Here is a 23,502-nt window from a genome sequence, read left to right on the forward strand (position 1 = left end):
ATTGTTTGTGACAAGTTGGTGATGAGTATTTGTTGAGTCCAATAGACAACACTTTCCATCTTTTCCCTCCTTGGAACATGGTAAACTAAGTTCAAATTAATAAGTGCATTCCAAGAATACTGAGCTGAATTTGAGTTTTCTTTATGGGTCTAAAGCAGATTTTTGTCTCAAATATAAAATAGAGCAGGCAACAGTGACAGCATAGACCTCAGAGGTTAAGTAGTCGCTTGATGAAATGAAGGAGGAGCTTATGCTGAGTGTTCTACAGTGATATTTTAGTAAAATTCCAATAGTCTGATAATACAATGACAAATGGTTGGGTCTGAAAGGAAAACAATAAGGAAAACACCAATGAATTAGATTCCTCTGTATGTTACTTGACAATATTGATTACAAAATATAAGATAGGAGAATCAGAGATTGGAAACCAGAAAGTGGTGGTACGATTTCCATAAACCCTCAGTCGAGGTTCACACTTGATCACACAGCTCCCTCAGAAGAAATGGTCCCAGTCTTCCCACAGTAAAGAGATTTCTTTGGTCAATCTTTCATTGCCTCTCTTCTGGTTAGTTTTTATTGTTACCTTGACAAAACACAGAGTCACCCAGGAAAACGACAGTTCCAGTTAAAGAATTGCTTGGATCATGGTGACCTGTGGGGCCTATCATGATTTCTAATTGCTATAGGAGGGCTTTTCTCATTGAGAGATCATCCTTGAGCAAATGGTCCTGGCTGCATAAGAAACCAGGCTAAACCATCCAGAGAGCAGGCCAGTAAACAATGTTCCTCCATGGTTTCTGCTTCATTTTCTGCTTGAGTTCCTGCCCTAGCTTCCCTCAGTGATACTCTGACATGGAAGTGTAAGCCAAATAAAAACTCTCTTTCCCTAAGTTTCTTTTTTGTCAGAATATCTTCTCATGACAACAGAAAGAACTAGAAAAGTTTCTTCCATCATTATTCATCTCCAGACTCAAGGGACATTTATTAACCCTGTGGCCTGGTGCTGGTGTGACCACACTGATTGCTCAACCATCAATAAACTGAAAGATCAGCATCTACTCTCCCTCATTGTGTGTCTGACCCACCAGTTCTTAGTCTTCTCCATAGATAAACAGGGGGACCAATGGCAAACAGTGCTCAGCCTGCACACTTAGTGTGATCCCAGTGAGCAGCTGAAAACAGGAGGTCATGCAAAAGATCATCAGGGGTGCCAGCCTGCTAAAGGCATTCTCTTCAATGCAGCCATATGCCAGGCAATGTTGCTTTGTTTCAGATGTATTTAATGCTCAATTCTGGTGTGGCTTATAGACATTGCTAGTTAACAAAGCATTTTCATCTCATGTCAATGAAACCTGGTTCATACATTGAGAATAGCTTTGCTGCAGACATACCTGCTCTACAGGTGACTTGGCCCTGATAAACTGACCTCCACCAGTATACGTAGTCCCACACTGCCTTCTGCCCATTGCCTTCTTCATGAAAGCTACATTTAAAGAAAGTACAGAGCTGTGAATACCAGAAAATCAACTTCATCATCTCAAAGGCATAGGAAGAATGGTTCATCCCATTTTACCTTATTATCTGTACATATTTATAATGTAAATTACTGAGATTGATGCTGGAATCTATGGGACAAAGGAGAATTCATGTGACAAAGGAAGAGAGAGGAGCATAAAGGTAGATTTCATTCAGTGTTCTCCTTTCCTAATCCATGGGAAATACTTTTTCTTGCTTCCCAGGCACCACACCTTCTCCAGTGTTGCAGGATATTTGATCACACTGTATGAAAATGTGTCACTGTTTTATTCTGATTGATTTAATGAAGATCTGAATGGCCAATAGCTAGGCAGGAGAGGTTAGGCAAGACTTCCGGGAAGAAATAGGAAGGTCCTCTGTGTTAGAATGAGGTAGAGGGGATTTTGCCAGTTAGATACAGAGCAAGTTGGACATACAGAATGGAGAAGAGATAAAGAGGCATGTGACAAAATATAGATTAATAGAAACTGATTAAGTTATATGAGTGCTAGTTGGAAACAAGCATATGCTACAGCTAAGCTTTCATAATTAACAATAAGTCTAGGGTCATTATTTGGGGGCTGGTTGTCCAAAGAAAGTCCAGTGAGAAATCTTGCTATCCACCCTGTCATTTTTATTTCCAGAGTATGACCTGGAGCCCTGTGATGACCCTGGAGTCCCTGCCTTCAGCCGCAGAATTGGGTTCCAATTTGGTGTAGGTGACACGCTGGCTTTCACCTGCTTCCAGGGATACCGCTTAGAAGGTGCAACCAAGCTTACCTGCCTGGGTGGGGGACGCCGAGTGTGGAGTGCACCTCTGCCAAGGTGTGTGGGTAGGTGGCCACACGCTTTCATTTCATTCATCCATGGGCAGTGGGTTAGGAAACGGAGAGGGGCTGGCCAGGAAGGGAGAGGCTGGAACTGGAGTAGCCTGGGCTCTGGGGAGGTATCTCACTTTTGGGGCCTGATTTGTCTCATCTATAGACTGTCTCTGTGAGTGGAAGAGGGAGACCAGACCATGTGCCCAGGATCTCTATGAAGGGAAGACCATAAGTGTAACAACAACAACAACAACAATAATAATAATAATAATAATAATAATAATAATAATAATGAGCTTAGAAAATGGTGACAAGGGAAATACTGTTAGTCATGGTATAGTAGGACAAGCTCTACTGTTGCTGAAATCCATAGTCCCTGTGATGGCAAATGGCAGCTCAGAACAGTGCCTGTGTTGTCCCTTGGAGCCCTTGATTGTGTTTTTGTTGTGCATTCCAGCAAAGAATAATTGCCAGAGTGTGGGATGAGAGTTTGCTTTAGAATGTCGTCTGTGAGAGTGCAAGTGGTTGTTCTGCTATACAGTGTGGTATAGGCCTGTGTTTGGGTTATTTGCAAGGAGGTTCTCAGGCCAGCCTGACATCAGTGCAGTAGTTCAGAGCAGTGGTATTGGACTCCTGTTGTGCATTGACCAGAAGAGTAGAGACACCATTGCCACTCTGGCTTCAGCCCAAGACACCTGAAGACCTTGTCTATATGTGTATGAACATATATGTTCAGGTGTCTTTGGGGGCCATAAGAGTGTGACAGCTTCTCCAGAGCTGAATTTAATTGCAGTTTTGAGCCACTCAATGTGGGTGTTGGGAACCCTCCAATAGTGGCAAGTATTCTTAACTACTGAGCTGTCTTTCCAGACACATCACTCATAATTTTATAGAAATATTTGTAGCTAATTTTGTATTTCTGTCTATTATTAATGGTTTATTCAATGATAACATTAATTGGGAAATGGATTCAGATAACAAATTTATTAAATAGTGCAGTCTTATGCCATTCCTAGATATCTTGAGTCAATATAGGACTTATATTTCAATGGTGAGAGATATCTCTGTTCTGGGCACATGTAAGCAACTTATTGAATGTCAGGGTAAGCATGCTTTAAGCAATGGGGAAGTAGATATGTTGCTTCTATTTTATGCCCTGTTTTCTTCTGTTCTCTATTCCTCTGCTCCAAAGCATGTGTCTATGCAAGTGAAAGTGAATTAGTAGTTTTGTCCATTTCACAACAGTCTTAGAGGTCCCTCCATAATTTGCACAAAATTGTAATAGCTTCAGGCACATATAACTTCTCAATGGTTACATCCCCAAACCTCTGTGACCTCATGGCCTCAATGTTATGCAGGTCTCTGAGGTGGCTTAAGCCTGCCTCCAGTTTAAGCATCAAACAGGCATATTGAAAGGTTATGTTTCATATAACCAAATACGAAGGAATCATCATCACCAAGAAAATAACCTTTCCATGAGTGAATATCCGTTAATACATATCGATTGTATGCAGCTTGGGCGTCAGCATCCCATCTTGCTTCTGAGCACTGTGCATCTGTGGGATCTGTTGCTTGAACCTGTAAGTCATATGCTGCAGCATCTCTCAGAGTAGGAAGACACTTGACTTCAAAGGTGGACACCACTGCATAGAAGAGTGAATGCCAGAGTCAAACGATTCCCCTCCCATCACAGCTAATTTTGTTTTAATTAATTTAATTCTAAAACTCTCAAAAAGAATTCAGTGTTTTTCCATAACTGTTTTATTGGGTTCTCTGTAAAGAAGAAAGTGATTTGTATCAAGAGATATGATATACCAGCACTTTAGAGAAATATTACATGAACTATTGAAAGAATTTTCAAAGACTTAAAATGGAAAACATTTAATGATTGTGATGATGAAGGGTCTTGGTGGATCCCTTGAACAAAGTTCAAAGAGCTTTCAACATTTAGATCAGTTAGCTTTGCAATTTTCTGAGCACCTGGTTTTTGTTGTTGTTGTTTTATTGTTTATCTTTCATCTAATTTATTTACTATTATTATGGAAATAGAAAAATAATTAGTTTTCATTTATGTTGACAGAAATGCAGTTGAAAGTGGCAATGTAACAAGGAAGGAAATTTTGAGTTTAATTGTTGCAAAAGATTTTTTGGGCTGTCTGTGATTCATTTCAATAAGCTTAATTCTCCAGTGTACTGTTTGGGCACTAGGTGTAAATACCCCAAGTAAATGGCTAGATGCTTTATCCTTTCCATGTTTCTGGTGCATTATGGGTAAACCCCCACAGGTCATGGGAGTAGGTGCTGGCTAAGTCCATTCAATCAATGCAAGCTGTGAACCTGTAGGCCACAAATACCTGTGAGGGTGGGACCAGGCGGAGAGGGATGGAGGGTAGAAAATTCCTCTACAGAGAGCAGATTGGAGCACCTTCTTATTAAATGTGGGTGCCTTGTTTTCTGTAGTGATTTTCTCTCTGGGATGTAGCACCAGGGCTCAGAGGACCTCTCTGGCTCTTGGGCATAGTTCCATTTTTATTTGTTCTGTCCATCTTTGCAGACTGAATGGGCTTAATTTTCAAACAGGCTGCCTAAAGCAGGACACAATCTAATCTTAGCATGAAGGATCACACCTACCTAAGATTGTCACTGTTCAGCCTATAAAAATTCTCTACCTGGCAAGTTCATCATGGAGGAGAAAAGCAAAACAAACAGAACAAGCAAACAAAATTCTCTTTAAAACCTGATTGTGTGAAGAGTGTGGAGGTCAGGGAAATACTGTTCCATCATGACTAAAACAAGGAAAACAAGCCACTTCAAATTGAGCTCCAAGCAGTTGATGCCACAGAGGCCTGGTCATAACCAGACCACTGCCCATGGAGACATCATGATGATGATGATGATGATGATGATGATGATGATGATGATGATGATGATGATGATTGATGATGATAATGATTGATGATGATGATGATTGATGATGATGATGGTAGTGATGGTGGTGGCTGTGATAGTGGTGATGGTGATAGTAGTGTGTGCCACTGGGTTTTTTTGTTTGTTTGTTTTTCAAGGCAGGGTTTCTGGAAATAGCTCTTGTACACCAGGCCGGTCTCAAACTCACAGAGATCCACCCTGAACATGCCCGATTTCATCTGATCTTGGAAGCTAAGCATGATCAGGCCTGCTTAGTACTTAGATGGGAGGCCACAGTTTTTTATTAGTGATTATTTTCCCTTCAACATTTTGGAGCTGAAGGAATTCTTGACTAAAATTCTTCACTTCCACAGATGAGAAAGCATACTCATATGGTTTCCTCAGGCTTCATAGAAAGTTGGGTGTCTTTTACTGACAGCTTTACCTTGCTTAAAGGTATTTTATTTCATGAAACTTTGGTGCTGGAAGTCGGGGACCCCTTTCTTCTATTATGAAAAGGGAGAGCAATCTATTCCTGTCACCCAAAGCTCTTCTATCCCCAGATGAAATGTGAGCAAGTCCAGCTCTATGCCAGGATATCACCAGATAACTTGGTGACTTTGTCTTCCTTTAAAGGATTTCCCCTTTAACACAACTTGGTTGATGCCACACAACCTAAGCAGAGAAAAAATAACATTAGATAAATTGGCCTGGGTAAAGGATGAGTCAGGAAGGGGGTGTGGTGAAGTGACGATGGTATTTGGAGCATGTGGATTTTATGCTCAAACTTCAACCAGCAGTGTGCAGGGTATGTGTAGTAGGAATCATGTGGTTAGTGTAAATAAGAAAAGCCTAAAAATGGTATGAATGGGATGTGTTTCCTGTTGAGTTGTGAAGCACTAGAAGCCTGTCACTAATCTACTTTGGAGAATAGCCCTGGAAAGCAGGTGTACATTGAAAGAGGTGGGGTAGTCATTCCGTTGGAGACTTTAATCTACTTTAATCAATAATTCCACTTTTGAACCCTCTTTTTAATGTCCCATTTATTTTAGCCGAATGTGGAGCAAGTGTCAAAGGAAATGAAGGAACATTACTGTCTCCAAATTTCCCATCCAATTACGATAATAACCATGAGTGTATCTATAAAATAGAAACAGAAGCCGGCAAGGGGATCCATCTCAGAGCCCGGGCCTTTCGGCTCTTCGAAGGAGATACTCTAAAGGTAAAACACTTTGTAGCCTTAAACTGAGGCTTTCCTTCCTAGGGAATCTATCACCAAGCTATCTGACATCTGTTATCTGCTCATTATATTTGATCTATTTATCTGTGTTTTTGTCTATTTGTGTGTGACTATTATCTGTCTACCATTTATCTACTGTATGTCTGTATCTTCCACCTATATGTCTGTGTTTGTATTTATCTCTCTCCTATTATCTACCCTCTGTCTATCTACAATATATCATATATATATATATATATATATATAATTTCTTTCTTATATTGAACAATCCATTTATCTATGTATCAATTTACATAGACATATTGATATACCTTCATTTACACATATTTAATCCTATTCATCTGAGAGATTATAACATAGTAGGCTGTGTAGATTTGGAAGTCATCTCTGGGACAATAGACCAACAATGCTAAGTCATGCATCTTGGGAAGATTATTTAATCTGAGACTTGGTTTTGTCATGTGTGGGCATACAGTGACACTGACTGTTCTGGCTGTTTCCATGTTATGTGTAATGCATAATAACAGTTGTTGGAACTGACAGAGACCCCATCCACTCTTTTCCCTAGTTACTCTTAGTTGTCAGATGTGGTCACCACACTCTTTGGGAAGGAACTTATATAGCAATGAAAGGAGCCCAGTCCCTGTGCAAAGACAAGGCACTGGGTGAGTTGGAGTCTCAGCAACTAGCAGTGAGGATACCTGGTCCTGTCTGGTCAGACCCCAGCTCCAGCAGAAACATCCTTAATGCTAATGTTTTTCCCCAGTACATCTCTTATCTTCTATAACTGTTTCAAGAAATTGAGGACCTTTTAGGACCTAGGGAAGGGAGATAGACATTGGTAGACTCAGTCCCAAGACAGTGAAAAACAAGGCTTTGAGATAAAAGGACATAAACCTTGGAGCTTCCTCCCTGCTCCCTCCAGAGAGAAGGGAGAAGTTCTCTGGGTCATGGGGCTGATTGGTGTTAATGGACACTGAGCTTCTATCCTCAGGTCCTTTGTAAGGTTCCAGATTTTCTAAGTTCCAGCCAGCTAAGGAACACAGCAAGGGCACCTCTCAGATGCTGTGGCTTCAACTCACATTAAGCTATGAGAGGATTGAAAGAAACACTTCAGAGAAAAAAGTGGCCACCTCCCTGCTGGCATTCCTTCACCTGGGGCCAAATGTGCCCCTCTGTGCCTCCACTCAACCTCACAAAGAGTGTCGTGTGTGGGTCAGAGACTCCTATATCTTAACCGGCCTTACTTCCTCCCGTGCCAAAGATGGGCTATTTTTCAATGCCATAATTTAACAGTGTCACTTTTTCCCCTGGTTATTCTTTCATTTCAATAGACTTTCACAGTCTCATGCTGACAGCATGAAGGGCTATAATTAAGCCAGGAAACAAGCAGTCTCACTAAAGCAAAAGTGAAGGTGCAAGTAGGAAGTTTCTAAATTCTTGATAACCTCAAATTTAAAAGTCAGTATGCCTTTTAGATAAACTTTTAGGTAAAACTTAAATGTGTTCTGTGTGGGGTGGGGTGGGATAGGGGTGATTAGAAACTCAGAATGAAATGCCTGCTGATAGACATTATTAGAGCATGAGGAAGGAAATAATTTCCACTTGGAAACTTGTTAATTATAAATAAAAAAGTAAAACAGTTTTAAAAAGAAGAAGAAAAGAAAATTGCTTACCTCATTTAATTGCAGGGAAACTGCCCAATATTTAGAACACCAATACATTTTTCTCAGACTTTTTGGAGTTTTATAATAAATACTTCATATTTCAGCAATCTGTTTTGAATCAAATCATCTTATTAGGGACACAGGCTGCACACTCTCATCCTTTATACCACTGTGGCCCAGCAACAAGGACTTTGGTTTTATTTGCACACTCACAGGCACACATAGTGTGAACAGAGAACAGACCCCAATTATCATCTATTCAAGGAAGCAGGTGTCCTGTGAACTAGCATAGCCCATCTTTTTTTCTTTGTGAATGAAGGCAACTGTGAGCCCCATTTTCACTCTGGAGTCAAACAGCTCCAGGAACTCACTGTGGGTCATGGCACACCCATTCTCTGAGAGCTCATTCAAGGGTGCTCACAGCTGGGCACAGAGCTTAAGCTCTGGTGACATGAACGTGGTTGGAAGACTTGCTGTCCTGGTAATGGTGACAATTACAAAAGTTTTCTATTCCTTTTATAATGCAATATTTTTATTGATTATTTGGGGATTTTATGCAATGCACCCCAATCACACTCATCTCTCATTCCTCCCAGGTCCACCCTTACACCCTTGTGATCTCCCCTGCAAAAAAGAAAAAAAAAAAAAGATAAAACTAAGTCCAACTTGTGTTGCTCATATACTCATTGGACCATGGCCAAACTCCCAATGGCCTGCCTCTTAAAGATAACTGAGTATTTCCCTGTTTTACCCCCATCAGAAGACATCAACTATGAAGAGCTACACTTCAGCATCTCTAGCAAAATTTTTAAGGACTCTTCTAAATAGCTTCCTGTCTAAACTGTTCCACTGTGAATGAGTTACTGTCTATAGAGCCACTGTGAGTTTGGTCAACAGCTCCATCCTGCCCTGTGTAGACAGAGGTTCAATACTGAGCAATGGGCTCATCTGTGTGTAACTTATCCCCTGTCCTCATACTTCTGCATGCATGCCCATAAGATAGAGAATGGCCTGCTACATGGAAGGACCCAGGGACTTTCAGAGGGGCCTGAACATTTTCTCTTGGACATAGAACTCATTATTATTTTGAGTGTCAGAACTCTTCTTTCATCTGACTGAAACCACATTTTTTTATGAAAATACCCTTTCAGTAAGGAAATGGTATTTTATTCTACAATTCAAGTATTTGTATGTTTAATTACAGTGAAATAAAATAATAACTCAATTACTTTTCTGAATGCATTTTCTTTTTATGAGTACATGAAGGTGAGATCAACCTGTTGAACACATATGGTTTATGCATTGTGGAAGGGAGATGACTGTGAAGGTCTAGGAATTAGACAGATCCTTGGCAAGCAGACAGATAGAAAGAGAGACTGAAGGTAAGTAATAAAGATGACAAACTTCTATCTCCTTCCTCATCCTCTGGACTAGGACAAAGTGACAGCAAGGCTCCTCTTCCAGCTGACTGTTCTTAGCTGCTCAGATATGTTCAAGAATTGGCCTCACCATGTATACTTGAAGCTGTGGGTCTATCAGCTCTCATTTCTTTATCTAAACTGACCATCCCAAATAAGGGGAAGAAGAGGAGACCTATCCCAAACCACCAGAAACATTTAAAATCATAGCTCTCTGGGGGGGGGGATGAATTTTGGTTTCTGGATTTTCTTTCCACTTTGTGGGGGAGTTTGTCTGTCTCTGTGTCTCTCTGTGTCTCTGTGTCTTTGTCTCTGCCCCCCCCCTCTCTCTCTCTCTCTCTCTGTGTGTGTGTGTGTGTGTGTGTGTGTGTGTGTATGCTTCTTCACTTTTTTTGGCTTTTTGAGACAGGGTTTCTTTGTGGCTTTGGAGACTGTCCTGGAACTACCTCTTATAGACCAGGCTGGTCTCGAACTCAGAGATCTGCCTGCCTCTGCCTCCCCAGTGCTGAGAGCCTCTTCACTTTTAATAATATCTATAATCTACAGCTATCTGCTGCATCTGAGATTTTTCTTGCTTTTTAATTATACAGTTGGTGAGAAAATGGATCTGATCAAAACATCTGGATCAGAGGTTCTCTACCTATAGGTCTAAACCCTCTTATGGGTTTCATATCAGGTATCCTGCCTACCTGTCAGATATTTGCTTTAAGAGTCATAGCAATAGAGAAATTACAGTCATAAAGTAGCAATGGAATAATTTTATGCTTGGGGATCACCAGGACATGAGGATCTGTGTTAAAGGGTCACAGCATCAGGAAGGCTGAGAACCACTGCTCTAGTTGGCAGAAAGAAAATTGTGTGAGAAGGGACAGCAGCAGGGCTGAACCATACATTAAAAGAAACATATTTGGCAGGGTGTTGGTGGCATATGCCTTTAATCCCAACACTCGGGAGGCAGAGGCAGTTGGATCTCTGTGAATTTGACCAGCCTGGTCTCCAGAGCGAGTGCCAGGATAGGCTCCAAAGCTACACAGAGAAACTCTGTCTCGAAAAACCAAAAAAAAAAAAAAAAAAGCATATTTATGTTCTTTAAGAAAAGTTGAATTTTCCTCAAGAGAAGCTAGTGCATTTTTAGCCTTCTTTCCATGAGGCCTTTATTCACAAGGTTTTCATCTCTTGGTGAGGGAGGCGAAGGACACCATTCCTAAACAGCACACCACCAACACTGGAAAAGGAAAAGCCGCCACACTCAGTGTGACTAAATGTCCAAGATGGAGTCAGAGTGTCAGCAGAAAGAATACTGGGAGAATGTGTCAGAAGCTCGTAGTGTCTCATAAAGCACTCATCTGGGGTGTGGAGTTGGGTCTGCAGAAGTGAGAATGTACTCTTTACCCTAAACCTCTGTTCTTCACCCTCACCTTAAATATCTGTTCTAAACCAAGCTCTGGGGTCTCTTTCTCATCATAGAGATTCTATCTCCCAACTTCATGCCACTCAGAAACAGTATCAAATCCTCAGGATTTCATCAAAGGCTCTGCTGTTGTGTGATAAGGCCCTTTTCCCACAGTGTGTTCACATGGCAGACTTACCAACAGTGATGGTTTCAACTCTGCCATGGTTCAGTGCATCAGACAGAGGGGAGAGGAGAGTGAGATGTTGGTGCCATGGCGAATGCTGCTCCCAATGCCTGTGCAGTGAAACCCTGTGAACAGGGGATAAGAAGGATGAATTAGAGGGTACCAGAGCCTGGGATGTACAGACATTTAATTTTCAAAAAGATGAGAATTGATCTTCAAAGCAATTAATGGGAACTGGTGTGAACAAGAATGGGACTGGGAATCTTTTGTCTGATGTTAAGGGGAAAAGTAAAATTCAAAGGAAATGTATTATTTAGGTCCACCGTCCATCTGTATTTGAAGTTCTGAATATTCCTGAAAGTTTGGAATGGCTTGTTAAAGCTGCCACCTAACAATACAACTTAACAAAACCTGGAACTCACTCTGCATCCTTTTACTAGGTTTTTGATGGAAAGGACAGTTCCTCACGGTCACTGGGAGTCTTCACAAAAAGTGAATTAATGGGGCAGGTGCTAAACAGCACCTCCAACCACCTGAGGCTGGAGTTCAACACCAATGGATCTGACACTGCCCAAGGATTCCAGCTCACCTATACCAGTGAGTAACCCGTGGCTGACCACACATATTATTAACTTGGCTGTTTGTTTGAGCACACCTATTATGTAACCTTACAGGGAGTTTATGTGATGGATTTCTTTGCTGGCTATACACTGTTCACTGACTTGAAGTTTTAATTATCTCCATTGTTCATGAGGCAGTAACTTGGGCATTTTAATAGAAGCCATACATTTACATTGATCTGTATAGAAAGCATCCTACTTTAAGAACAAAACAGCTTGGCCTAAAAAGAAAACATCTCGTAACATTTAGAGACAAACCAGTTATGAAAATACAGATTTTTGTTTAGTGAATATGGTCATATATACATACATATATAATCATATACATATATAAACAAATATACTAATGTATAACAACTGGGCATATGAAATATTTAGAGAAAATATTTGATATAATTAATGATCTTTGAATGACTTATACATAGTATATATACATATCTATATATAGGTTCTCTTTTATTTTTTCTTTCTTTTTTTTTTTTGGTTTTTGGAGACAGGATTTCTCTGTGGCTTTGGAGGCCATCCTGGAACTAGCTCTTGTAGACCAAGCTGGTCTCAAACTCACAGAGATCCTCCTACCTCTGCCTCTTGAGTGCTGGGATTAAAGGCATGCTCCACCACTGCCTGGCTAGGTGCTCTTTTAAAATTGAATTGCTATGTTTATTTATATGTATGTGTGTGCGCCTATGTGTGTGCCTGCAGAAGTCAGAGAGTGTTGGAGTCCCTGGAACCAAAATTACAGGTAGTTATGAATTAGCTGATGTGGGTTCTGGCAACTGAACCCAAGTTCTCTGTGTAAGCAGTGTGTATACTTAACTTCAGGGTCATCTCTGCAGCACTCTGTGTGTATTCATATGTGTGTATTCATATATATGCCTAATCATTCGCATCTATCCATATGAGCATATGTGCAAATGCAAGTGAGGTAGACACTGGTAAGGTCAAGGGTTCCTGATGCTTTGTATCAGTCAAGGAAGCTGATCAACTAAGATGTTGATCATATATAAGACAATTCAGGTTTTCATTGATCTGATGATTTGGGGCTTTGTAATATTGACTTTGGGTCCTGAGAAGTTTATAATTGCATATTTAATCATGGAAGTTCATGAGGGCTTGTCAAAGCTGATTTCTGTTAGAAGGATAATCATTATGAGGGACAAGGAAGGTCACCTTCCCACTCTGCTATCCTGAGCTAGTGTGGGTGTCGAACAGGAAGATGATCCAACATAGGGCTTCCTTTGTAGAGGACATCACCATTGAAGAATTGAAGAGCATAAGACAAAAGTAGATTTGGTTCCCAACTGTATGAGAAGGCCACTGTTTCCTGTTTGTGGATAATGCTGCTGAAATGACATGATAAAAAGAAAGAGTTATTATCTAATTCATGTGTGTAGTAAGTCACAGTGGACATCAGAGGGTTGAGTTGTAATTATAAATCTCTTTAGGTGAATCCCCCTTAAAAATCTCCATATCAGAACATTCCATGGGAGCTCTTGCAAAGCCCCCTTGGATGTGGATGTCTGTACAGGTGGGGCAATTGCTTGAGTGACCCCTTTCCACCCACATGTTCTCCATCATGTTTGATGGCTTTTATCTCTTTATTGGATGTCTTCATCTCCACTTGCTAGTTCCTCATCTTGGAGGAGCACAGGTTAACTGTGGAAAACTTGTGAGAAAATCTTTCAGTAGTTTTCTGAGAGTAATACATAGAACACAACATGTACACCCTTGGCTAGCCAATGAGCACCTTCGGGGTACCTTTTCTAACCAGGCACATCTCCCATCATGCTTCTTTATTGAAAGGTGGGAAACTGTCCCCTGAGTGACACTCACTCTTCTGCCAACCACATTGCTTCTTCCTACAGGTGGCTAAGCTCCTACATTGTCTCACAAGACTGTCCTAGGAAAGGCATCCAGCCTGACTTTTATTATGTTGTTGCTTTTCAAACACTGGGGCTGCTTCCTATCTCCAGTTGGTGTGACTATTTACCTATGGGTATCCAGTTAATGTGTTCTCATGTGTGTGAATGAGGCCTCTGTATTCACCCATGCTGTAACATCTAGTGACTAGCTGTGAGATCAGAAGGAAATCACAAACCATTTCTAGCCATTTAATATCACCTCCATTTTTCAAAGAGCCTTTAGGGGATCCCCTGGGTTCTAAACCCTGGAGCTGGTGTTGCCTAGGGAGTGTTGTCTTGTGTTTGTGGTGACCACAGTCATCATTAACAGGCTTCTGCAGTGTGATTGTTCCAGGTCACACCTGCCCAGGTAAATAATGACATTCCACCTTTCTCTTTGACATCAGCACAGTGGAGAGACTTTGGATCCTTCTACTCAGCTGATCATCTTTCTGAAAGCATCAATGTTTACTGAAAGCCTGCCTATTTACTGGTACCTTGCAAATTGTAGGATATGTTTTATTGCATAGAAAGTCAGATGTCCCATAACAGAAGGGTATTGACAACACTCAGTCTTGGATTCCCAAGTACCTTCTTCTGACAAGAGGACTGACCTCTCCCCCCTCAACTGCAATTACACTTCCTTGTTAATGCCTAGAGAAGAACAAGCCTGGGAGTCTTGTTTGTACAATTGTCTCAGAACATGTCATGCTGTCACATGGGATATGTAGAGGTAAAGTAGATAGTATGGTGACAATGACTGTATGTATAATCAAAAATATTGATTTCATATATAACCCTAGATTTAAGCACATACTAATTAGAATTATGAACTCCCAAACTCAGACAATGCAAACCAATGGCAGAAACAAATTTTATCCCTGAAGCAAGGATCACAGTTGATCAGATCTTCTTTCAGTAGAACCATAATCACATCCTGCTAGGTTAGCATCACTTGGGAAAACATCAGGAGTACAGTTTCTTGGCTCCATTAATGTACACATAAGGGTGGATTACACTAATCACTGAGAGTGAACCCAGAGTTCAGTAAACACAATGAAGTGTTTAGATATAGGAACAGAGTATTTGGGTGTCCTTTAGGACAGATACAAACAACTTCATATTTCAGTTGGGTCCCAGGTCTTGCTAAATCACTATTGTATTTTCATTAATGTTGAACATTTACCCAGATCTTAAGGGGATTTTCTGAAGATTCTCACAAGGAATGGTATGGTGGTGCCCCAAATATCAACTTATGACTAAATCCAAAGCTGCTGGCATACTTACTTGTAAACACTTTTACATGACTGTGATTTAAAAGAAATGTGTTTACTGAATGATATTGATGTAGACAAAGACACTGGCCAGGATAATAGAGAAAAGGTCAAAATTGGGCCAATTTGTAATAGATATGTGATATTTGTAATAGTCATGTGTTAAGTAATTAATATTAAGGGGTAAAAAAGGAAATCAAAGCAACACTTGCAAGTAAACCTGAATTGAAAATACTGCTTCATTCTGTATGTGTGCCGGACAGATGGCATACTCCCATGATGTCATCATGTCTTCGATCTATTTCTCACTAGTCACTTTTGTTCTCCCTCCCATCATTTTTACAAAGAAAATCATTTTGCATGTCAATCCTAGGTCCCTCTCCCTCCCCTCCTCACCTGCCCCCTCCAACTAACACCCTACCCATCCCATAACCTTTCTGCTCCCTAGGGAGAGTGAGGCCTTTCATAGGGGGTCTTAAAAATCTGTCAAATTCCTTGGGATAGGGCCTAGGCCAACCCCCTTAGGTCTAGTCCATGTGGGATGGGCTCCTAAAGTCCATTCCTAAGGTAGTGATAAGTACTGATCCACTACAAGAGGCCACATAGATTTCCAAGGTCTCCTCACTGAAACCCACATTCAGGGGGTCTGGATCAGTCCCATGATGGTTTCCCAGCTATCAGTCTGGGGACCAAGAGTTTTCACTTGTTCAGGTCAGCAGTTTCTGTGGGTATCACCAGCCTGGTATGAACCCCTTTTCTCATCAGTCCTCCTTCTCTGCATCTGGATTTCAGTTCAGTTCAAAGTTTCCCTGTGGGTGTCTGCTTCTACTTCCACCAGCTGCTGGATGTAAGCTATATGATGGCATATGAATTAGTCATCAATCTCATTATCAGGAGAGGGCATTTAAGGTAGCCTCTCCTCTGTTGCTTAAATTGTTAGTTGGTGTCATCTTTGTAGCTCTCCAGACATTTCCCTAGTGCCTGATTTCTCTTTGAACTTGTAATGTCTCCCTCTATTATATTATCTCTTATCTTGCTCTCTTCTGTTCTTCCCCAAACCTCCCTGTCCCATCATGTCTTCCTCAATCTCCTCTTCTCCCCTTCTCATTCTCCTAGTTCCCTCCCCCCTCCCCCAATTCTCCCAATTTTCTCAGGAGATATTGTTCCTTTCCCCTTTTCCAGGGGACTATGCATGTCTCTCTTAGGGTCCTCCTTGTTTACCAGCCTCTCCAGCAGCCTGGACTGCAGGCTGGTAATCCTTTACCCTATGTCTAAAATCCACATATGAGTGAGTACATACAATGCCTGTCTTTTTGTGACTGGGTAACCTCACTCAGTTTGATTTCTTCTAGCTCCATCCATTTGGCTGAGAATTCCAAGACTCGATTGCCTTTCTCCCCCCCCCCCCCCGCGCTGAGTAGTACTCCATTATGTAAATATACCACAGTTATTCTATCCATTCTTCAGGTGAAGGGCATCTAGGTTGTTTCCAGTTTCTGGCTATTACAAATAGTGCTGCTGTGAACATAGTTGAACAGATGTCCTTGTTGTAGGAATGTGCTTCTTTTGGGTATATGCCTAAGAGGGGAATTGCTAGATCTTGTGGTAGACTGATTACCATTTTCCTGAGGAATCACCATACAGATTTCGAAAGTGAATGTATGAGTTGGCACTCCCTCCAGCAGTGGAGGAGTGTTCCCCTTTCTCCACAACCTCTCCAGCATAAATTGTCATTGGTGTTTTTTATTTTAGCCATTTTGACAGGTGTAAAATGTATCTCAGAGTTGTTTTGATTTGCATTTCCCTGATGGCTAAGGATGCTGAACACTTTCTTATGTGTCTTTTGGCCGTTTTAGATTCCTCTATTGAGAATTTTCTATTTAGTTCTGTACCCCACTTTTTTATTGGATTATTTGATGCTTTGGAGACTAGCTTCTTGAGTTCTTTGTAAATTTTGGAGATCAGCCCTCTGTTGGATGTGGGGTTGGTGAATATTTTTTCCAATCCATGGGCTGTCGTTTTGTCTTGTTAACTGTGTCCTTTTCCTTACAGAAGCTTCTCAGTTTCAGGAGGCCCCATTTATTAATTGCAAATCTCAGTGTCTGTGCTACTGGTGTTATGTTCAGGAAGCAGCCTCCTGTACCAATTCCTTCAAGGGTATTTCCTACTTTCTCTTCTAATATGTTCAGTGTGACTGGGTTTATGTTGAGGTCTTTGACCCATTTGGACTTAAGTTTTGTGCATGGCAATAGACATGGATATATCTGCAGTCTTCTACATGCCAGCATCCAGTTATGCCAGCACCATTTGTTGAAGATGCTTTCTTTATTCCATTGTATAGCTTTGGATTCTTTGACAAAAATCAGTTGTTCATAGGTGTGCCGGTTAATATCAGGATTTTCAAGTCAATTCCATTTGTCTACCTGTCTATTTTTGGGCCAATACCAAGTTGTTTTCAGGACTATAGCTCTGTAATAGAGCTTGAAATCAGGCATGGTGATGCCTCCGGAAGATCTTTTATTGTATGGGGTTGTTTTGGCTATCCTGGGTCTTTTGTTTTTCCATATAAAGTTGAGAATTGTTTTTTTCAAGGCCTGTGAAGATTTGTGCTGGGGTTTTGATGGGGATTGCATTGAATCTGTAGATTGCTTTTGGCAAGATTGGCATTTTTATTATGTTGATCCTATCTATCCAAGAGCATGGGAGATCTTTCCATTTTCTGGTATCTTCTTTAATTTCTTTCTTTAAAGACTCAAAACTCTTGTGATACAGGTCTTTCACTTTTTGGGCTAGTGTTACCCCAAGGTATTTTATGTTGATTGTGGCAATTGTAAAGAATGATGTTTCTCTGATTTATTTCTCAGTACATTTATCATCCATATATAGTAGGGCTACTGATTTTTTTTCATTAATCTTGTACCCTGCCACTTTGCTGAAAGATTTTATCTGCTGTATGAGTTCCCTGGTAGAGTTTTTCAGTTCACTTGTGTAGACTATCATATCATCTCTAAACAGTGAAAGCTTGACTTCTTCCTTTCCAATTTGTATCCTAGCTAGAACTTCAAGGACAATATTGAAGAGATATGGAGAGAGTGGACAACCTTCTCTTGTTCCTGTTTTTAGAGGAATAGCATTGAGTTTCTCTCCATTTAGTTTGATGTTGGCTGTTGGCTTACTGTATATTGTTTTTATTATATTCAGGTATGTTCCTGTTATTCCTGATCTCTCCAGGACCTTTATCATGAAGGGATGTTGGATTTTGTCAAAGGCTTTTTTGGCTTGTATTGAGATGATCAAGAGGTTTTTCTTCTTCAGTTGGTTTATATGGTGGATTACATTGGCAGATTTCAAATGTTGAACCAACCCTGCATCCCAGGGATGAAGCCTACTTGATCATGGTGGATGACTTTTCTCATATGTTCTTGTATTTTATTGAATATTTTTGCATCTATGTTCATGAGGGATATTGGTCTGTAGTTCTCTTTCTTAGTTGTGTCGTTGTATGTCTTGGGTACCAAGGTTATTGTAGCCTTGTAAAAAGAGTTTGGCAATGAACCTTCTGCTTCTATTGTATGGACCTATTCGAGAAGTATTGGTATTAGATACTTTTTGAATTTCTGGTACAATTCTGCACTGAAGCCATCTGGCCCTGGGCTTTTATTGGTTGGGAGACTTTTGATGACTGCTTCTATTTCCTTAGAGTTTATATGTCTGTTTAAGTTGCTTATCTGTTCTTGATTCAATTTTGGTTAGTGATATCTGGCCAGATAATTGTCCATTTCTTTAAATTTTCAAATTTGTGGAGTACAGGTTTTCAAAGTATGACCTGAAGATTTTCTGGATTTCCTCAGTATCCATTGTTATATCCCCCTTTTCATTTCTGATTTTGTTAATTTGCATGTTCTCTCTCTGTCTTTTGGTTGGTTTGGATAAAGGTTTTTCTATCTTGTTGATTTTGTAGAAGAACCAATTCTTTGCTCCATTGATTCTTTGAATTATTTTCTTTGTTTCGACTTTATTGATTTCTGCCCTCAGTTTGATTATTTCCTGGCCTCTACTCCTCCAGGATAAATTTTATTCCATTTGTTCTAGAGCTTTCAGCTGCGATGTCAACTCTCTGGTGTAACTATTCTCTAATTTCTTTATGTGAGCACTTTGAGCTATGAACTTTCCTCTTAGTACTGCTTTCAAAGTGTCCCATAAGTTTGGGAATGTTGTGTCTTCATTTTTATTGAATTCTAGGAAGTCTTTAATTTCTTTACTTATTTCTTTCTTGACCCAGGAATGGTTCAATTGTGTGTTGTTCAATTTCCATGAGTCGGTAGGTTTTCTGCAATTTGTGTTGTTTTTGAATTCTAACTTTAAAGCATGGTGGTCTGATAAGACACAGGGGATTATTTCAATTTTTTTGTATCTGTTGAGGCTTGCTATGTTGCCGAGTATGTGCCTGATTTTTGAAAAGGTTCCATGTGATGCTGAAAAGAAGGTATATTCTTTTGTGTTTAGATGGAAAGTTCTATAGATGTCTGTTAATCCCATTGGGTCATAACTTCTGTAAGTTCTTTTTCTCTTTGTTAAGTTTCTGTCTGGTGGTCCTATCCAGTGGTGAGAATGGGGTCTTGAAGTCTCCCACTATAACTGTGTGAGGTCTTATTTGTGATTTGAGTTTTAATAATGTTTCTTTTACAAATGTTGGTGCCTTTGTATTTGGGTCATAGATGTTTAGAATTGAGACTTCTTCCTGATGGATTTTTCCTGTGATGAATATGAAATGACATTCTTCATCTCTTTTGATTGATTTTAATTTGAAGTCTAACTTGTTAGATACTAGGATAGCTACCCCAGCTCGTTTCTTGTATCTATTTGATTGGAATATCTTATCCCAAACCTTTACTCTGACGTAATGTCAGTCTTTGGTTCGAGGTGTGTTTCTTGTATGCAGCAGAAGGATCTGTCTTCATATCCAATCTGTTACCCTGTGTCTTTTTATAGGCGAGTTAACACCATTAATATTGAGGGACATTAAGGGCCATTGAGTGTTTATTCTTGTTAGGTTTTGATTTGTTGTTGGTAGTGGTATTGTATATGTATTTTCCCTGCTTTTGCTTTTGGGGTTTTGTAAAGTGGGATTGTCTATTGCCTATGTTTTTGTGAGTTTATTTAATTTCCTTATGTTGGAGTTTTCCTTCCAGTACTTTCTGTATGGCTGGATTAGTGGTAACATATTGTATAAATCTAGTTTTGTCGTGGAATACCTTGTTTTCTCCATTTATAGTGATTGAAAGCTTTTCTGGGTATAGTAGTCTGGGCTAGTATCCATGTTCTCTCAGAGGTAATAGAAAATCTATCCAGGTCCTTCTGGCTTTCAGAGTTTCCATGGAGAACTCCGGTGTAATTCTGATAGGTTTGCCTTTATATGTTACATGGCCTTTACTTTGCTGCTCTTAATATTCTTTCTTTATTATGTACGTTTGGTGTTTTAATTATTATGTGCCGAGCTGACTTTCTTTTGTGGTCCACTATATTTGACGTTCTGTAGCCTTCTTATACTTTCATTGGTATGTCTTTCTTTAGGTTTTCTTCTATGATTTTGTTGAATATGTTTTCTGCACCTTTGAGTTGGGTTTCTTCACCTTCTTCTATACTAGTTATCCTTATGTTTGGTCTTTTCATGGTGTCCCATATTTCCTGGATATTTTGTGTTAACGATTTGTTGGCCTTAAGATTTTCTTTGCTTGATGAGTTTATTTCCTCTAGTTTATCTTCAGGGTCTGAGATTCTGTCTTCCACCTCTTGTATTCTGGTGCTTATGCTTGCATCTGTGGTTCCTGATTGTTTACTCAGCTTTTCCACTTCTAGCATTCCCTCGGTTTGGGTTTTCTTTATTGTCTCTATTTCAGTTTTCAAGTCCTGAACTGTTTCCTTAAGCGGTTTAATTGTATTTTCTTTGCTTTCCTTGATTTCTTGCATCCTTTGGTTCATCTTTTCTTCCATTTCTCTAAAGGATTTTCTGATTTCCTCTCTTAGTATCTCTATCATCTGCAATAAGTTGTTTTTAAGGTTTCTCTCTTCTGCTTCATCTGTGTTTTGATGTTCATGTCTTGCTAGTGTAGAGTCCCTAGACTCTGGTGGTGTCATATTGGTTTTCCTGTTTTCGGATGTGTTCTTATATTGTCGTCTTCCTATCTCTTCTTCCAGTGGGTGCAGGTGGTGTCTCTTCCTTTCCTGGTGTGTATGGGTCTGGGGTTCTCTTCAGGTGGTGCAATTGGCTCTGATAATCTGATGGGGCTCAAGGTGGGTGCAGGCAGGTCTGAGGCACTCACTCTGCAGGTGGGTGAGAGCAGGACTAGCTCAGAGATGTCAGCAGACTCTGGGTTGCATGGTCCTCAGTGGCCTAGTCCACCTGCCTGCAGACCCCTGGGCAAGAGTTCCCAGAGTGGGCAGGCAAAAGTTGGGCCCAAGCCAGGGGCCAAAGCAGCTCATCTCTGCCCTCTCTGCACTCTGCACTCTGCCCTGCCTGGGGGCAGAGTAGCCCAGTGATCTCAGCAGAGTCAGGGTCCCCGGGTCCTCAGGGACTGATTTAGTCTGCCTGCAGACCCCGAGATGGGATTTCCCAGAGTGGGCTGGCAGACGTTGGGCCCAAGGCACAGGCCGAAACAGCTCCCCTCTGCACTCTGTGGGGGCCGGAATCACTAATCTCTTTAGATGAGGGACAACAGTGCCAGTTTGCTTCCCTCTACACCTTACAGGGATGAGTGATCTGCCATGACTCACACAGCTTTTAACTGACTGGAGGACAAACGTGTGCAGAAAAGCTGGTGTTGGGTAGGTCATGTGCTCCGATGGAGACGCACAAGCTGCAGCCCGGGAACTCAATGGGTTTGCTTTATACATCTGAATGGAGGAGGCAGGTGCACATCCAGGAGGAGGAAGCTGCAATCCACTGCAGCTGTGTGCACTGTCAGCGTCTGCATATGGCTTTGCCATTCCCATGGGTCTGAGGCACTAGGGTCCTTGACAGGGATGTCCCCATATCAACAACACACATTCACTCAGGACTTCATCCATGCTCCACAGTGTTTGGAAAGGTGGTACATGATGGCCCTTTCCTCATTTCCAAGCTGAGCTCTGTGGAGTGGGGCACTGAGTGCACCCTCTATGCAGCACAGGCAGGGAGGAGGAACAGCTTCAGTTGACAGGCAGTTTTATTTTTCTTTCCAACAGCATTCAAACTTCTTCATGTATCAGCAAAAACTGCAGTTGACTGTGGGTTATTTTGTTTTCTTAATATTTGAACAAATACATTTTAAAGAATATTTCTAGAAAAATTATCTCTGAAAGCCTATCAGGAATTCAGAATTATCTTAAAAACGGTGTTGTCCTTTTACAATTCTGTGAACATCCCTGGAATAGCCACTCTTGAGAAACTGTTTACTCGGCTGGGAGATGACTCAGAGGGAAAGTGCTTGGTGCATAAAGAGGAGGACCTGAATTCAAAGCCCAGGACACATCACAACCCAGGCATGACATGATTACATGCCTGTGGCCCCAGATCTGTGGAGGGCAGACACAAAGAAGGATCACTGTTAGCTGTCAGATTTTCCCCAGGTTCAGTTTGAGAACCAGTCTTAAATGACTCAGGGAGGAGTCTAAATATCTCCTCCATATGTACATGGGTATGTAGCCTCACACACACACATGCACAATCATACAGTGCCACATACACACACACATACACACACACACACACACACACACACACACACACACACACACACACACACACATCATACAATGCCACACACAGACAATACCACACACACACACAAACACAAAGACACACACACAATCATACAATACCACACACACAGACACACACAAACAATACCACACACAGACACACAAATAATACCACACAATGCCACACACACAGACACAAACACAATACCACAGACACACATACCCTCATACACATACACACAAACATACACCCCCATACACACACAGAAACACCCCCTCCACACACAGATACCTTTACAACTATCCAGATCAAGGTGGGGCACACACAGTGTGTGATCATAGAGGTCACACAGAGCCCTGGAGGATGAGAAGGGTGAGCTCACAGTGGCACAGATGCCACTATTCAGAGGATGAGTATGGCTAAAAATGGCCCTCCTGTGCCCCCACCATTCACAAAAACCTAAGAATAAATGAAGTAAGCCTGATAGATTCACACTCATAAGCAATCACCCTGAGTATCAATACTTAGACATCAGTACTTGTGAGTTAATAAGTTGAATTGTGTATTTTTATACCTCTCCACTCAAGGGATCACCTTGATCGGATATCAGTACTCAAAGGCAGAAGGAGTGCATAAAGGGCAGGTATACGTTCCAGACGGGAGCTTTGTAGGGACTACCAGACATGTGTCTGTGTGGAGAGCCCTGAGCCAGAGGAAACTGCAGTTCAAAGTCACTGTGAGCACACGCTGGCATGATGGTGTAGTAAGTAGGCCGACTTCCCTTCAGTGTTGGCTTTGTTGAACCAACTTCCTCTCTGATT

The 23,502-nt window shown here is 41.0% G+C and overlaps 1 protein-coding gene across 1 annotated transcript in view; it reads left to right on the top strand.

The window, feature by feature from the left end:
• The window catches only part of Csmd1 (CUB and Sushi multiple domains 1), a 1,205,306-nt gene that overhangs the window by 939,449 nt on the left and 242,355 nt on the right, over window positions 1–23,502 (top strand). Inside the window, exons 21-23 of the mRNA XM_027388213.2 lie at window positions 2,160–2,348; window positions 6,296–6,465; window positions 11,586–11,742. Of these exons, the coding sequence (XP_027244014.1) occupies window positions 2,160–2,348; window positions 6,296–6,465; window positions 11,586–11,742 (516 nt within the window). The remainder of the gene's footprint in view (window positions 1–2,159; window positions 2,349–6,295; window positions 6,466–11,585; window positions 11,743–23,502) is intronic.

Source organism: Cricetulus griseus (assembly GCF_003668045.3).
Source record: "Cricetulus griseus strain 17A/GY chromosome 1 unlocalized genomic scaffold, alternate assembly CriGri-PICRH-1.0 chr1_1, whole genome shotgun sequence".
Classification (NCBI taxonomy): Eukaryota; Metazoa; Chordata; class Mammalia; order Rodentia; family Cricetidae; genus Cricetulus; species Cricetulus griseus.